The sequence below is a fragment of the Pungitius pungitius genome, chromosome 18 (assembly GCF_949316345.1).
Source record: "Pungitius pungitius chromosome 18, fPunPun2.1, whole genome shotgun sequence".
In the NCBI taxonomy this organism is placed as follows: Eukaryota; Metazoa; Chordata; class Actinopteri; order Perciformes; family Gasterosteidae; genus Pungitius; species Pungitius pungitius.
In genome coordinates, this window is record NC_084917.1 from 9,514,494 (window position 1) to 9,532,562 (window position 18,069).

General features: G+C 44.7%; 1 protein-coding gene across 1 annotated transcript in view; it reads left to right on the forward strand.

The window, feature by feature from the left end:
* The window catches only part of LOC119226954 (matrix metalloproteinase-17-like), a 49,753-nt gene that overhangs the window by 20,844 nt on the left and 10,840 nt on the right, over positions 1-18,069 (forward strand). The window contains exons 2-4 of the mRNA XM_037485360.2: positions 6,967-7,099; positions 7,940-8,075; positions 15,788-16,074. Of these exons, the coding sequence (XP_037341257.2) occupies positions 6,967-7,099; positions 7,940-8,075; positions 15,788-16,074 (556 nt within the window). The remainder of the gene's footprint in view (positions 1-6,966; positions 7,100-7,939; positions 8,076-15,787; positions 16,075-18,069) is intronic.

The window sequence follows — 18,069 nt, forward strand, 5'->3', positions numbered from 1 at the left end:
AGGTAAGGGCCGTTCTGAATGGATTCACTGAATTACTTCATATTTCTTCTTATATTAATGATCGGATGGCCTCCACAGCAATGAGGTACTTTAGGCCCTTTTCCATCACAGACTCTGAGTCCGGCTCTAATTCGCTAACAGGTGTAAACGCACCGCAGGAAACGGGTGACACCGAGGCTCAGCGTAATTCAATATTTTGTTTGTTGCTGCGGACATGTTTTATAAGGCCCTGCAGTTTTATCACCTGCAATTTCTCTCACCCACTATCACTTCCACCCAGCTCAGAGGAGCTGGAAGGCGGCTGCTGGGCCAAGAAGAAAATCCTTAATTTCTTCAGGAAGTGGTGTTTGCTTTTTAAAGTGCTCTGTTGGTTTCGCTCTTCTTACATCATTCCAGTCTCATGGTCTTAAGTGTGCGATTCCTCGGAATAAACCAGGGAAATCGAATGGGAAAGCGGCTCCAACTGCTTCGGAGAACGACGGCATGACTGCAGCTACAGCGTCCGCTCCCTGGGAGTTAGGGAGGAATCTGCTTGGCTGGGGGGGGGGGGTTTGAGTCTTTGCATAAGTCTTTGTGCATTAGTGTGGTTGTGTCGTTGGACAATAATAGAATACGACCGCATTTATCTATCCGCTCTAACACTTCTTGAAATTAGGTGAAAGACACCTACGTTAATAAGGAAGAGCTCCGGTGGGGTTTGCTCTCTGGCAGTGGAAGGGGAGACGGGACACAGTTTGCCGTTCATTTAATGTATCAACATGAAATAATATGTCTAGAACTCTACACGATAAAGAAGAAAAGTCCTTCACTTCCTCCACTTTTACATTTAGTTTAGGTTTTGTTCTTTTTCCTTTTCACTTTTCTGTCATTTTCTCCCTGGACACCTTGCTGGTGGGTTTGCTGATAGTACCGCTCACACAAAGGCAGCAAAAAAACACTGCCAGCAATCAAACATTATTGTTAGCGCATCATTATTTAAATTATTTATAGAATGAGCTTTAGAAGTGAAAACTTTAAAACACGTTTGTAAGAGGGGTGACAACAATGAAAAACACACTTTTGATCAGGCTGGAGAGCAAAGGTCAGCCCTCACCCCTGAGCCGTTGCGCATTATTGTAACCACCGGAGCGGCCGCTGCTACTTCATCAAGGTGGGGGGGCCCTCTGGGGTCAAACGTCCCGCGGTGACTCATTCCTCCTCAGTGGGCCTTAAGGGACTCAGCGGCTGCTCATCAGGGGAAAACAGAGGAAGGGTTTGTCAGACGGGCAGGGATGGAACTGATGGAGCTTTATATGGAGGCCGAGTGTGACCTTTGACCTGCCGAGGGAAGAGAGTTCGTCACCCCCTGACAGGATGTGTTGCATGGCTGTTGGAGTAAATTTAATCAGAACTGGGGGTGATACAGAAGGCTCTGTTCCAGGACCGGTTTGAACCCGTGGTCACAGCATTTGTTATATTCCCTGGTCGTCGTGTCGCTCTTATTTTTCATCCCAACAGGCAGGTCTGCGCATGAGGCATTGCCCGATCAGGCAGGGACACAACTCGTGAGAAACCGAAGTGAAAAATGAGAATAGGAAGAAGAACGCAGAGAGGAGACGGAGAAATGACACCAAGGGAGAAATATCTGCGTAGCTGCTCCACTGCCGTAGTCCTCACTGTGCACATATCACAGCAGACACATTTTATTTCACAGATAATGCAGCCTGCAATAAAACGGCAGAACCTGGGAAGATTTAATACCCATCAACAACTGGTCCGAGTGGGTGACGGGCTGGAAGTGTGAGCATGTGTATGTAAGAACTGTTCAATCATGGCAGGGCTGCACTGACAATCTGAGTTGGATTGATGTTCAGCCCCTTTTTTCAAAAAGAAAAAAAAGAAATAAGAAGTGTGGATGATATGCAAAGTGGATTATTTTTTCCGTGCTTTTGGAGCTTTATCAAAGACTTCAGAATATACGCCCTGGATAGAAGAGGCACTGCTCACTTTGCATGTTCTGGGCTGCTTCAACATGAGGACACCTGCACCGGTGACCACATTAGTTAACCTAAGAGATGATTGCTCCACTCACATCCTCCTGTCTCTGGTCCAATCCAGTGAAATCCAGAAGAAATAAATGATTTCCTTTTAAGGATATTAAAAACTAATCTCGCAATATGAATACCAAAGGGAATGTTTGTGGTTACCCCTCCTCTCGTCTTCGCAGAGGTTCCTCCGCGTGCCGCCTCATTACTGGATGATAACAATTGGGGGAGATCAAGGTGCCTCATAAAGAGGCATCGACGCTTTGAACGCGCGACCACCAAACGCTTCATCCTGCCAACGTGCACAACGTTTAGCGCGGCGGTGCTCGTCGCCCCTTGAATAAGCGCCTGTAGGCTCGCTCCTTGTGCCACGTCGCTCTTTCTGTGCAGACGGGTCACGTGCAACCAAAGATGTGCGTTCCCGTGTGCGCCATCTTTGCACGATGCCGCGCCGCGTCCATGTCCCCCCCCCCCCCCCCCCCCGCTCAGAGTCCTTGCTCCGTCGTCTTACATTTCCCTCTGACACAGCAAAGGAACTGGTCGTTGTGTTGAATATAAGATTAAATGACCCACCGATTAAAGAGCAATGCTGATTTGCACTTGATCCACTTATACACTTGATCTTTAAGGAGGATGTTGCATCACATTGGAAGTTTTCTCTCTCTTCTCTTTGTTAAGGGTTTAAGAGAAAAACATTTTCTGAGTCACTACGGTACTGGTTTGTAATGCACAAAATCAAATTTACATCTAGAAATGCAGTGTGTTTTGTTGAGGAATGAAAGGTACCACGGGGGAGTAATTAATATTCGAATAGTTTGTGTAGGATGAGAGTCCCTTTATTCCTCATGAAGGAGCCAGTTTTGGTTTGTTGCCAACACAACAGATTATAAAGCTGAATAACACTCATTATTCTGCCTGGAATTCCATCATCAAACTCTCAAAATCTAGACCCAAATTGCTTTTTGTGTTTATTAAACTTCAAAATGATCTATAAAACCACTGTCTCATGAATCAAAACATTTCATTCATTAACGTTGGCCTTCCTTGCTTCATGCTAAATCTACATTTGTAGCGTGACACCATCACTGTGTCTTATTTTTGCTGGAGAATTGTTTTTTAAAGTTTTTCCACAAAACAATGGTTGCGGTCAGCTTGAATCAGGCAATGTGTTCCTACTCTGGAGAAAAGTGCTCTCGGGAACTCATAAAAGGAGTCTGGCGGTATAAACTCCACCAACAACACCGCCTTAATCCATTCAAGTCCCTGCAAAGGTCTCTGTTAAAAACACGGGCATGGAGATAGATGGATGGATGCATACGCAGTTAATTAATAACCACAGCAGCATTTATATACCCAGGAAAACAATGAGAGTAAATACACATGAAAAAGCATAATTAAATTAAATGAACTAATTAAACAATTAAAAAAGAAGGCAACCGCCTGTCATTGGATGGTGTTCGGCCAATCAGCATTGTGTAATGTCTTGATGATGCTTTTTCCTTTCTTTCTCTTTTATTCTTTTGTGGTCATTAATGTGGCTCATGCATTACTCTCTCTCTCTCTCTCTCTCTCTCTCTCTCTCTCTCGTGTTGTGTGGAATCACAGTCAGTGGTTTTGTTTGATGTTTACAAGCTCGCACCGCACAAGGCTCCCCCGAGGATGAACATATCTTAAGACTCCAGACCGCCTCCTCCTCATCAGAGGTCTCTTTCCATCTCCCCTTGTGTGCCACCCCCCCCTCCCCCCCACACACACCTTTTTTCTCTTCATCTGCTTGTTTTCTCTGATCGGTGTGTTAAGTTTGGAGTTTTTGTTGCTTCAGCACACTCACATGCTGCCCCCCCGGTTCCATTTGTGAGAGGCGGACGGTCCAGGCAGTCTTGACAGCATAGGACAATGACCTTGATGCACACGCACGCACACACAAACACACACATGCAGCATGGAATGCTGATTTTTTTTGAAAACCTCCAGATTATTAGTTTTTAACATTCATTGCCAGCCTCTCTCGTCTTAACCTCCTCACTCTTACTTTCCCTGCTTTGTGAGGCGAAGGTCAAACCTGTGCCTACATGTGCCGCTGGCTTTGTGCATGGAAGAAATGTTGAATTTGAAGATTCTTGAGGTGCTGGACTGCCAATTTTCACTAAAAAATGTGGTGTATTAGTGGTGCCCAAAGGATGATTTCTACTTATCCATAGGTGAACTCATGACCTTTTCTCATTTAAGATCTTAACTTTTGCTTTTTTTGTTTGTTTTTTGAATTGTACTAACTTGTCATAGTTGAACCAACCACCAACTGCAGCTTTCTGTGCGTAGAGACCAAATGCGTTGTATTGCCTTTTGTGACTGTGACATTCCAAATAAGATCCATGAAAGACATGTTTCATCACCTTGCTGTCACGTGACACGTCACATGTGACCCACAATGACGGCATTTTGAAGAATATTTGACATGGACGTCGTCAACACTGCGTACCAAAGAAACAAAAACAAGAAGGGTTATTAATCGAAAAGGGCTGTTTTTGTAAATTTCTCAGACCCAGTTTTAATGTGTCAAAGACATTTATTCCTGTGATCACCCCGTCTTTATTTTGTCACAGCACATTTTGTGTGACGCAAGCAGCTCTCTGTTTGTCGATTCAGCTGCTTCATGGCTCAGTTGCAAAACTTGGAAAAGACAGCGAAGGAAACTCAAGCCGACCACAGCAGAGCGACAGGACACAACAGATCACTTCTGCACAAAGCGGCCACTCGATTGTGTGTGTGTGTATACAGTATATATATATATATATATATATATACAGCCTCTATTGCCTAAATATTTGCAGGATGTCCTCCCTTTCTGCACCGTACACTTTCTCTTCTTCCTTTTAAGACCTTTAGGGTAATCAAAGGCGGCTATCGGTGTCATGCATTTTACAACTGGACATTTGTAATGTTCTGGGCATCTTAAAAATAAGACACATGCTACTGATTGCGATTTATGCCACATACTCTTCATTGTGTCAGAAACACCTGGCAGTATATATTAATTGATACATCTAACTTTCAACCTTGCGATCTGGTGATGTCTTTTTTTATTCATTTCAAACTGTTGTTGTTCTAGTGCTGCGGGCCTCGCAGAACTCCTCTTGAATTGCATCTCTCTAAAAGTGCCTTTCCCTGCTTTAAAAAGTCGTCGGAAACAGCACTAAGGGGATTCAGCACGTATTCTGAAATTTCTCCTTCTTTCTCCAAAGGCCCCCCCAAGGCGTACAAGCCTATTGTGGTTGTATTGTATTTTTTATAGTGTTTCCATTTTGTATTTGTGTGAAGCACATAGTCAGTTCTTTGGATATGAAGAACTCCCCCCTTCTGTTCCATCCATGTTGTTCTTTTTCTGTACATCGTACGGTCAAAAGTACACAATCAAGAATAATATTAGTTTAGCGTTTGCAGGGTTGTGAAGTGAGATCATCCTTCTGGGTTCGAGTGCCAGGGAGCTGGAGCAAGATGCTGCTGGCGTCTTTTCTGTAGCTGACCCCGTGCTGCTCAGGGAAAGTTTCACCACAGGCATCAATTTGGCTGATGTCTTTATTTATGTGTCTTTGCATCTTGCCAAAGCGTTTAAATATGCTGACACCAAAAAGTGGGCCGGGTGGATTCTGAGCCCGAAAGTGCATTGCTAGAACCTCCAGCTCAGCAGAACATGCCCAACAATCACATTGGCTTTGAACCCCCCCCCCCCGCCCCCTACACACACCCGTCAACTACATCAGGCCGAGCCTTTGATGCTGTTCAGACTCCAGAATCAGCCATTTCTTTTTTATTTTCCCTGTTTACCACCACATTTTGTCCCATCATTACTTTTTTTTTTCCTACCGCAGGGTGTGTGATAATTAACTTGTAGTATGTCTCTGTCATCAGCCCTGGGATCTAGGTTTCTACCACCTGGCATCATCATCACACAGACAGCTATGCAGTTTTATGAAAAGATATAGGGTTTTATGTATAAACACAAGGAGTAGTTATATTGTACACATCAAATATAGTATTATATAATTCAGTACTGTAAAATAACTTTAGGTAGCATAACTTCTTCTTTCTCTTTCTTTCTATGTAAAATGTTGAAAAATGTCATACTAGGTCCAAAAAAAGTATATGTACGAAACTGTCATGAAAAAGTAAAAGCAAATTATGTCAAGCATGAACTGATCCTGGAGCTGTTACCTTGCTAAAAACCTGTCCGAATGAAGGTGTGATGGACTGGCTATCAGATCATGGAGACGAGACAGATGGAGGTCAGAGAGCAGGGGAGAAAGCGATGGAGGGAGAGAGCGAGAATGATGGAGAATATAAATAAAATACCCTCATACATATTGAACACAAGCATCGTTAACGCTTTTAGCAGCACCTCTGCTTTTTCTCCTCAAAACGTCAAAATGTCTGACTTGGTTAGTATGGAGGAGAAGGAAAAATACACACTTGATTCAAGTCGATCAGAGTGGCGTTGGAGCTGCAGACGGTCCGTACCTGCCCGTGCTTGTTAAAGGATTCATGTAGCAAAAGTAGTGCAGTAGTATAACTGCAGTCAGTTAGGTGCTGTGAACCTCATGCAGAGCCCCCCCTCGGCTGTGCTTGTTATATTCAAAGTTTATTAATATTAAACTGGTCACGTTTCCAAACCGCACCAAATTCCGCTCTGCACTCCCTTCGGCCGCCGGGGGCAACACCGCCCACCAGGCGTGAGTTCGATCGGTTGAGCGGTATCAGAGATTCCTCTTGTTACAGTTCAACACGTCTACACACACACACACACACGCACAACCTGATGGACATCGCAGACATTAACCAAGAACAGGTGTCGGATCATGTCGGTAGCCCCAGGGTTACTTGGAGTTTCTATAAAATGCCTGTTATGACCCTTGAACTCTCTTCCCCCCCCCCCCCCCCCCCCCAGGACTGGCTGAGTAAGTTCGGCTACCTCCCGCCCCCTGACCCGGCGACCGGTCAGCTTCAGACCAAGGAGGCCCTGACCAAGGCCATCAAAGCCATGCAGAAGTACGGAGGGCTGAAGGAGACGGGAGTCTTAGGTATGTGGCCGCCAGGGACGGCAGCTGAAACGGGAGGACGGTGTCGGCGCTTTGGACGCAACTGCAGTTTACTTCCTGACTGCGGTGTGTGCGAGAAAGAGAGCGAGAGAGAGAGAGGCTTTAAAAGTGGACCCGGGGAGGAACATAGGAGCCACACCCGGCAATACAATTCCATCCAAGCAACACACAAGCAAAATATGGCTTTAGAGAAGGGCAGTTTTGAGTCAATCATTTTGACAGAGGAGCCATTCAACCCTACGCGGGTAAAATTTGTTTTACTTTATTTATTTTTTCATCTGATTGCATGAGATCACACAGATGCCAACGCCACCTTGTTTACATAAATCACACTTTATGTCACTCATAAAAGGAATGAATGACGGTGCTGCATGCCAGCTGATTGATCATCGTGGTAAATGTGAAACACTATATTGATTAGTAAACCTTCTTCCATACTCTCTTGTACATTATGTCTCGCACACAGCATCAATCGCACTTACACACACACACACACACCACCGCTCCATCTCCCTTACACAACTGCAGAGAGAGAGCGAGCGACTGTAATGTATGACCCCAACTGCTGTGGGAGGGAGGGAGTGTGATTGTGCGGCTCATGTGCGTACGTGTGCATGTGAGCGTGTGCAGTGTGAGTTGCAGCCACTGAGGCACTCATTGGCAATCAGCTGTTGAACCGTAGCGGTTGAGGTCTTCCACTGCGTTGATGTCGAACGTAATCTGTGGTCAGGTGTTCAGCAGCTGTCTGTAAGCTGATGTAATAACGTGCTATTTACTGTGTTGTGTTAATATTTGGTTGCGGATAATCTCCCTCCCTTTCAGACCAATCCACACTCGGTCTGATGAAAACACCCAGATGTTCTTTGCCAGATGTTTCGGAGGCGGAGGGGCCGCAGGGCCGCAGGAAGCGCGGCCTGAACCCTCAGAACAAGTGGAGTAAGAGGCATCTGTCCTGGAGGTAAGGATGAATGAAAGCCACCGGCTATTTGATTGACACACTCTCAGGTTACAGAAAGAAAAATGACACGTGCAGTCACGCTGGGTGTTGAATAGTCCGTCACAAAGAGGAGCTTGTCAAGTAAAGCCACTAAATAACGGCTAGATACCATTATCATAAAAACTATGATATTGTACCGACACATACTACAGAGCTTTTCAGTGTTTAATCTGTGTCAAATAAGAGCAGGTTATCACACCATTCTGCTCGGTCCGCTCACACAAACCATCACTCTCTTACTATTCTCTCCTCCATCTGTGCAGCCTCTGTAGATTAGATTAGGCCACTCTTCCTCGAGGCACAAATCTGTTGGTGTCTGGATCAATTTTGGCTCAGAGGAAGTGCACGGAATGGCTTTTCTTTGCACACAGTATGGTAATTGCCTCCAATGGTCTATGCAGTTCTACTCCAACGGGCCTTTTGTATGATTCCTAACAATACAATTTAAATTAAAATGAATTATACCGACTGCACCGCACATGATAGAAAAACATTGTAAGTCGCTTTGGATAAAAGCACCAGCTAAATGACATGTAACGTAACACGGTCCAAGTGGTTAAATGCGGCTCTACCATCAGGCAGGGCAACGCGGCGCTCAAGTGTTAAAACCGCAGATGACAACAGAGCAGAGCATACGTTTGGCTTTTGCCGAGTCACCACCAGCTGCCAGGGCAGTTTTCAACGAGGAGTTGATATCAGCTGGTGTCGTATTTGGTGACCTGTGAGGGTGGATAACAATCTACACATTAACGCACTGGGTAGAAACACACTCTGCTCCCGCTGATTGTGAAGCAACGAGTGCTGACTGGGAGGAGAGAACACAACGGACCTGTTTTCAATTGGCATATTGGTTTGAAAATGAATTCCCTTCTTTTCAAAGTACTTTGTGTTCTTGTAGCGGCATGTATAAGTCTCAGGTGCGTACGGTGCATGAGCCGGTGCGACCCCTCAGGTCCTCACGCACGCGGCTGTTAGCTTTTCGCCGCACGGCTCCGAGCCGCCTGAGGATGTGAGGGCTGCTGGAACTGTTGAAATATTTAATCCCTCACGTATAACCAGCCGGCCCTTTGATTAAGCTGTTTGTTCCTTTTATTTTAATATTCAAATTCACATCTCTTTTTTATTCAAATTGGAAAATCTCATTCTATTTTTTTTTTTAATTTCATACATTTTGACTAATATTCCTGTTATCATATATTTTAATTTTGCTCTAAATCAATATTGCTCTCAAATTATCACATGTAAAAATTGCTAAGCTGTTGTTTGAACGTCTGCCTATTATTTCTGGCTCGTCATCCGTGAAGCCCTTTGAACGCACAAACACACCTCAATTGACAGGCTCAATTACTACTGAGGTCGGCGCACCTTCCTTCTCTCTCCCTGGTTGTACAGGGTCATGTGCTGCCCCCCCTGCTATCAGACGCACGTTGTGTCTGATGGCAGTTGACAGTTGTTTCCCAGGTCCGAGCACAGCGCTGTTAGCTTGTTTTAAATATGCATCGCTCAGCCAGGGACAAATGTAAATTCCGGCCTTGCAAAGCCCATAATTAAAGTACTCATAAATGTTTTAGGAGAACAAACGGCCGCATAATGTATACAAATTAGACCGTGTTGGCATACACAAAATAATCCCCCCCCCCCCCGGCCCCCTCCCCAAAAAGCTAACAAGGTGCCCAAAGGGAAGTTGAAGTTGTGTTTACTGTTATTTCATCTTTTTTTTGGTGGGAGGCCTTTCTTTTACTTCATTGCCTCTGTTAGGATGAGGAGAAAGGTTATTTACCGCTGTCAGGTTAGCCTGGCATCTCAGCTCGGCGGGGTGTTGCTGTGCCAGGAGCTGCAGCCAGCACCAGACTGCCAGATCACATCGGCACCGACAGGCCGGCTCGACGACAACCTGCCGGCTGCGCTCTCGGAATGTGTGATGCCTGAGGATGCCCCCGTGGACAAAATCCAACTACCTAAACCACGTGTTTGTGTAACCCGAGGTAGGGCCCTTTGATTTTGGTCATGGTAAGGGCGAGCACGCGGGTCAAGTGGGTCAACGTGACCGACACAGGAACGACGACCGCAAAATGAAGCAAGATGCGTACAGAGAAGCAGGACATCAGGTCACTGGGGGATCAAAGAAGCCGCTCCGCATGCACCGACCATGCGACGGGCTGCACGGGTTCCACTGCAAAAGCAGGGCAGGAGCGAAGAGGTTGAAGCAGATAACTGAGCAGGAAAAAGCGAGCTCCTTTTGTCATAGAAAGAGATTAATGAACATTTATCTCTTTCTTTTTCTTCTTTGCTGCTTTTTATGCTCCACACGGATCGGCGGCAGGAGAAGTAACCAATCAGAGTGCGATTGGGGACGGGCTCAGACTGATGGATCCCGTGTCACCCGGAGCAGGATGCTCATGGTTTTTATTGATCACACCGCAGCGGAGTTTGCCCCGTGGCGTTGCCTCGTTGAAGCAACCCCCCACGCACCCACCCACTGGAGGCTTTCAGTCCGGGACTCAGGTGTTTCTCCGGGGTCGGGACGTAATGGCATCGGGGCTCTCGTTAGGTCTCAGCCTGAGCTGGCAGCGATCCAGCATCGCACTGCACCGAAGCTGTTGCACGTATCGCTCAACATCTGCTTCGGGGGAGCCAGCATGCGCAGAGCTGTGAAGACCTGCTGTTTTTACGACCCGAATATTTTATTATCTGACTCTTATCTCAGCACCGGCGCTGCCAAACCAAGACTACCCAATATCACACGCCTGAAGATGCCTGGAGCTTGGCCTCCGCTCAGCTTTGTGAAATACCGCCGCCTTTTCAGTACCTTTCTGCTTTCAGCTCTCACATCTGTGTGGAAGAGGCCACGGGACACTGGAAAAACAGATACAAATATATATATATTTTTTTTTTTACAGTCGAGAGCGCCTGCCAAGAAACAGCTGGCAAAATGGAAAGTGTTTTTAATATAAACACTTGTGAATTTTTTGTTTAGTTTCACTCACATTTTCAGAGGTTTGTCTATGATGTGGTTTATCTGTAAAGGCCACATATCAATGACTGCCGCAGCATCGAGGGGGTTTACTGGATTTAATCAGAGCACTTTTTAATCCATTTTCAATATGGACAATTGGTTCCTTGTTTTCCCCTTGTTTTCTTTTTATTAGATTTAAATTGTCCAATTGAAACACACCAAAACACTCAACATCATGTACACTTATGCGTACTCGTACGAGTCCTGCACCTTTTTTCTTCTATTGTATCCCCTGCATTTATTCAGCACCAAGGTCCCACTATTGTTGCTACTTTGCAGAGAATATTTTTATTCTGCAACAGATGAGGTACCAAGGTACTGAATTCAAATACGCCATTTAAAGATGAGTTTGGAGAGAATACACCTCCCTGCACACTAGAAAGGTTTTCCTAGGACTGGAGGAGGAGAAATACTGTCTGGGATAGTCCATGACAGGAACCAGGATTCCTGACAAATACTTACATTCACCTTAGAGTGCCATTCAGAAAACAAAGCTCACCATGGAGGTCCTACAGCTATCGAGTTCAAGGATGTGTGGTTCATAACAAGAACAAATAGAAAGGTTCCATAATATAATAGGAACTCATGCAAGCAGATATGTACACCGGACATGTATACCAAGTGTACAAATGAATAGGTACCTTCTGGATGCTAGGTCACATGCTTCACAACCCTTATCAACAATTAAACTATGGAGTTATGTTAAGTTCGGACATCAAACAGCGATGATAGATCTAAACTATAAAAAGCCTACAATGTAAAACTGCTTTTATAAAATCAAACAATATGGTGTGAAAGTCTCATCAAGTGTACCTTTTAGTCCTTTTAGTTCGAACGTAAATGTAACTTGTCCAGGTATTGCAATTGTCGTAAAATGCATCGCAATAAAAAAAACTTGATAAATTAAAGATTAGTTTTTTTTAATCATCACTATACGCAATTTCTCTGAATACATTTTACCCCTTTGCTTGAAACAAAGTTTTGTGTTTTTCGGTCATAAACCTTATTATACTTTTAGGAGTTAGGGTTATATTCCCTAGCATTCCCAATATATATTCCCATGTATTCCATTGAATTTAAAACAATCACAAAGCTATTTTTTCGTATTAGAGTACATAAAATGTTCTTAACATTGTATCAAACATAAACCTACCATAGAGTCAGGAAGATTACAAATATGAAGTTATTTTGTGATAACCAAGGACACAGTGAATAGTCCGAATAAGTATAGAATGCTGTGACATTGACTGGAGTATTTCCTCTCTTTGCGTGCCTACTTTCTTTTCCTTTGAAAAACAAGCCTTTCTTCTTCCTCCTCGTCTTCCTCATCATTTTCCTCCTCCTCCTCCTCCTCCTCCTCCGTCTGCACCTTCTGTTTGTCAGCTAAGAGCCACAGCCAGAGATTCACAGTCGATTTAGGACCGCCGGCTCCGTGGTGTTGGCGTGCGCTTCGATGTAAGCAGTTCTTTATGGAGGTATTAAAATTGATTGATGTGGAAACGCCTGACAGTACACTCTGTTCTCAGACTCGATGGGACTCGATGGTGCGCAGTCAGAAGCCGTGCTGCTGCTAAACAGCCCTCAGACACTGAGCCAGCCGTGACTCCCGCTTTACGCTGCAACCCCCCCCCCCAAAACTCTCGCACCGACATTTTTTCCTCCCACGGCTCATGCGCTCATCGCCTACTAACTGCCCATCAGTCTCAGGGCAGGAAGTTTGAAGAGGATGAACGCTCACGCCGTGATCACGCAGCTTTGATCGGCCAGAGGTTCATTCCTTTTCAGAGATGGCCATGCAGCGGCATGACCTCTGGCTGCATCAGTCCCACCGGGGTAACAGCAGCTCCGCGAATAAGAAGTTTGGCTGGTTGGGAAGTATGTTGAGAGGATTGAGACCACTCGAATGTCTGCAAACTGAAGTGGAAGCTGGAGCCGGCATTAAATTAGCTTTGCGTAGCAGCGGCTTTCCGAGGTGTTGTGATCAAAGTGAGGTTGCTGGGAAACTAGGAGATGATCGAGAATGTCAGAAAGCGGCTTTGCGTATTTCCTCACTGGTAGAACCATTCCTTTTGATTTGAGTCCTGCAGTATATGTTCGAATAACATATTTTATTACTGAGGAGGATTTGAAATGAGAGTTTTTATTATATCATAATTTCCATCTTGACGTCTTGTTCAAGAATAACCTTCCAGAAAAATGGTCCGTATCCCGGCGAGTCCCTTAAATGAAACATAATCCACAAGGTTGTTAAAATCGTGGCTGGAGATTCTCAAACCGACCTGATCCCAAGCCGCGCTCCCCGAGGTCCACCATCAAGGAGACGCCTCTGGGATAAGGCTGCCGGGTCAATTTCCTCTCCACCTGTAGTTTTCTCATGTAAACAAAAAGCACATCCCTGGGGCTCCTCTGTTCATCTGAAATGCAGGGCAGGAATGTTCTGACCTTGATGGACCTGTCCACACACACACACACACACACGCATGCAGGAGAGCTGCCACGCAGTAACCAAACCATTCACTCTGCGTCTCCATCGCTCCACCTCATCAACATTCTCCTTGACACACACACGCAAACATACACAGCCGCCCACCGTCGTCCGTCTGAATTAGGACTAATGAGCAGGTGACTAGTCTGTGAAGAGTGAGCCATTTGCAGTGACCTTGGCTTTCTTGTAATTAGCATTGAGGGTCCTAGGAAAAGATGGACTGTTTTTACAAATCAACAATACCCCACTGGGTGCACATCACAAGTCTCCTCGTCGTTTCCGAATTGATTTTGAAGTAACGAGCTACACGCGTTTTCATCTTAACGAAGTAAAACCACGTCTCAAACTACTCCCACCACATTGCTCCAACCTGCAGTCGCCCATGTGTTCTGGGACAATACGTTGACATCGGCATATTGGCTAATTAATACATTAATTAGCTGCACTAATGGGCTCGTTCGCGTCGCTGGGTGTGTGGTAACAGCAGAACAACAGACAGCTCAAGTGTGCAGTGAGGAGCGGAAGGAAAATATAACCGCTACCGCGGCCCGAAGCCGTGGATGTGAGCGAAATACCAAGATGTCCTTTCTAAAAGAAAGACAGAGATGCGAGAGGTGATGGTTTCCTGCTTATTACGACCACCTGCACTACTGTTCATCAGTGAGTCATGAGAGAATGTCCGCAGCGTTTCCTTATTCAAAGCACCAGTGGTGATTATAGGATGGAGGTCCCAGCGGGAGATACCTTGGACGGTGACTAAATCTACTCTGTGAACTTAAACGTGCAATTAGCATAAAGACTGTGCTGGTGTGTTATCACCATTCAGCAAACACTTGCTTATTTATGCAGCCGGTGGAGACAGAGAAAAATGGTCCATCCGGCAAAGTTAATCCAAGTCCTACTTTGACTTTCCTGCAACTCCCGAGGGAAGCGTTTGTCTCCTTGACAAATAAATGCTCGGCTGTGTGCATGTTAACTTCTACGTCCCCCTATTATTATTGTCATTAGTATTATTATTATTGTTCCTATTATTATTATTACTGATGTTCTGTTCTGATTGTTTTCTTCTCTCCATCTCTTCTCCATTCCTGTTTCTCTCTTTCTATGTTTTTAATGCCATTATCCCCAGTTTTGTGTAGTGTTGTTATTTTAATATGAATATTGATTGTAGCCATTACATTATATCTGCTCTCTATAAATCTTTATAAGAACAACGCTCATATAAAGTGAGTGTAAAAGGCTTGGTGAGCTTGGACAAAAAAAAATATTAAAGCAACTGCATATTTTGTTGTCCTAGGACTCTGTGTCACTCGATTGTGCAAAGAGGGAGGAGGACAGGGAAGCCTTAAAAACCATTTAAAAAAATTGTTCCTACCCTTCTAGTGCTTGGACCCCTTAACAGAAACTCACACAGAGAATAGTGATGTAGAGAAGAGTCTGTCGGCTTGGCTATATGCATGTATGTATGTAAGTGTGCGTGCAAAACAAGATAAATGGCTGAACGTTGAAGCGCTGTTAAAAAGAGATAGAATAAATTCTGCTTGAAATGGGTAAAAAAATCAAAGATAAAACGAGACAGAACTATTTAGGCAGGTATTCAGAAGTTTGACTCAAAGTAGATCAGACTGAGGATATCAGTCATCAGTAGAATAATCTTGCCATGAAAAACATAGGAAGGTGAACTGATAAAATCATTCAAGAAGTCGTGGACAAACTTCTGAAGAGATCTAAGCTGCCTTTGTTGATTAATCGGATTGGGAGACCGTTTGTAGACACATCAGATATATTTTCTTTGTAAATTAAGTTTACTTCCAGCCTCACTTCGGAAACTTAGTTCAGGCGACTGTCCACCACACTGAAGCTCCTCGGAGTGAAGGGTTATTCCTGTGGTTTAATTTACTGCAATGCCTATAGTGTCTCTAGAGTAAATGCAAACATCTGGAATGATCTACAGAAGCAGTAATTTAACACCATCAAGCAAAAAAGAGTAAATACTGAGAATGTTCAGGATTTTTGACAATCTAGTACAGGTATATAATGGTCCACTCGGAAGGAGCAAAATTGCTGAAAACGTCTTCGGGGATTTCCAGGGAAGTGAAACTCAGGCACCTGGCAAGCCGTCTTTCTTTTTCTATGTAACATGTCTGTCCCCAATCCCCTCCTTTCTCTCAGAGTGAGGACCTTCCCCAAGGATTCGGCCTTACTGGGCAGGGACACGGTCCGAGCCCTGATGTACTACGCCCTGAAGGTCTGGAGCGACATCGCACCCCTCAACTTCCACGAGGTGGCCGGCAGCGATGCTGACATTCAGATAGACTTCACTAAGGCCGACCACAACGACGGCTATCCCTTCGACGGGCCCGGGGGCACGGTGGCACACGCCTTCTTTCCCGGGGAGAGGTTCACGGCCGGCCACACGCACTTTGACGATGACGAGGCCTGGACCTTCAGATCCTCAGGTGAGGAAGTTTGAGCGTCGAGGGCTCGTGTGCCTGGGTGGGTATTGATGGGTGACGGACTGTGCGGCGCATTCGAGGGTGACTGGGCAGATGGAATATGGAGTTATATTTTAGGAAGCATCTCATCAAAACTTCTTTTAGACTCCACGAGTGCTATAAAATGAGATTGGAAACTTCAGGAAACTGACAGAACTGACAGAGGCTGAAAAATTCAAGGTTTCAAACTTTCCTGACTTCTACGTACATCCAAAACTAGAACGCTGCCAAGCTGTGCCTCTGTCCTTTGTTCATGCTCCAGATTCTATAATTAATATTTAATTGGTTTGAACTATGAATATAACGTACAGCGGTTCAGACACAGGACTCAGAGTAAGTGACTAAAGCAGGAGTGGTTGTTATCGCGAGCTTACTACGAGGAAGAAATGGCCACATAAACAAGATACTGTAATAAACAGCGAGTACATACGAATCCTGGTTTTCAGCAGTTTACTGTTTATGTCATTTTTTATTGTTGACTTATGTCATGGGGTTTTCACAAGGATAGAGTGATTGGGAGCAGATGATTAGAAATAAAATAAATACCATATATAATGTGATGTGAATATATTGTGCTGCACCTCAACATATGACTGTGATGCTGTGTGATGTCAAACTGCATCTCCACTGATGACAATCAATAAATATCACGTAGTGGTATTACTCCATTCATCCAGCTCTTTCCTAGGACAGCCATGAAAGGAATCTTCCCAAATGTCAAACTGTTTCTCTCTAAAGCACCCGACTCTTCCACCACTGGTGAAGTTATCACCTATTAATTACTCATGCAGACCAGGAAAGCTTTGTTTCACTAGAAATATGTGTGCAAAACCCTCAGGATCCCATTTTATACCGATCACACACAATTCTTCATAGCTCATACTACTAAAATCTCAGGGGGAAAAATAAGCGCCTCTGGGGTACAGATGTCCTGCCCCCCCCCCGCCTTGAGATGGAGCTTGTGGCTCTGTGGCCGGGGTCTAGATGGCCCTGAGTGATCCAGCTGGTGAGTCTATGATGCAACTCGGGACCTGTGTTAATTCCTCTTCTTTTGCTTTTGACCCACAAAGCTGTGAACCATATGTTCCAGCGGCTGAATCGGCTCCAATTAGACCTCGCATTTGGCCGAGGCGTCGCCGCGACACGATGCCACGATGCTGCAGATCACAGTAATCTGTATAGATTGCAGAGAAAGAGGAAGGGGTCAGAGAACCAATCACGAGCCCGATGACAGACTCCTAAATACTCCTTCTCTGTTTAAGGAGAATTTTAAAGTAAATTGTTTGAAAGGATGGTCGGATGGAGGGCCATCGCTACAGGGAGCCAGAACGCACCTTGTTCGATGTTCCCGCATTCAAGGTTACAAAATGAGGCTTTCGTGCCAGTTGAGATATTGATAATTGAGGAGTGACACGATATTTGTGTGCTATAAAAACAAGATATTGATCCGCTTCTTGAAAGTTTTGATTGTAGATCTTCTTGTTGATTGTTGTCATAATATTTTTAAACCTCTTTATTCAGGACTTACCTCAAGACCAAGTTCCTTAATAATTATTCAATTTCAAATATCTCTTTGTTTATAATGTACCATCAAGAATAATTGCCTCTAATCAACTCAACGCTGGATTGAACATTTGCAAGATCATGCAGTACGTTGAGTGCTATTTCTACACACTCTGAGTACACAAAACAAGGCACAGTACGGCTTTGTTCCAAGCCAATGTATCATGAGGAAGGCCACACAATCAACTTGATACACAGAATGGGTTTTATTAATGAGTATGCATATCTGAAAATGTTTGAATTGAATCAGAATCACAGACGTGACCGTCACACTTCTACTGTTTTGTATAGCTCCCAGCCAGTCGATTAAGAAGCTCAAAGGAAGGTTTTTTAGGGCTGTCAAGCTAATGTGACGCATTCGATCCACAAAAGGAGTCAATGCGGAGCCTATATTCC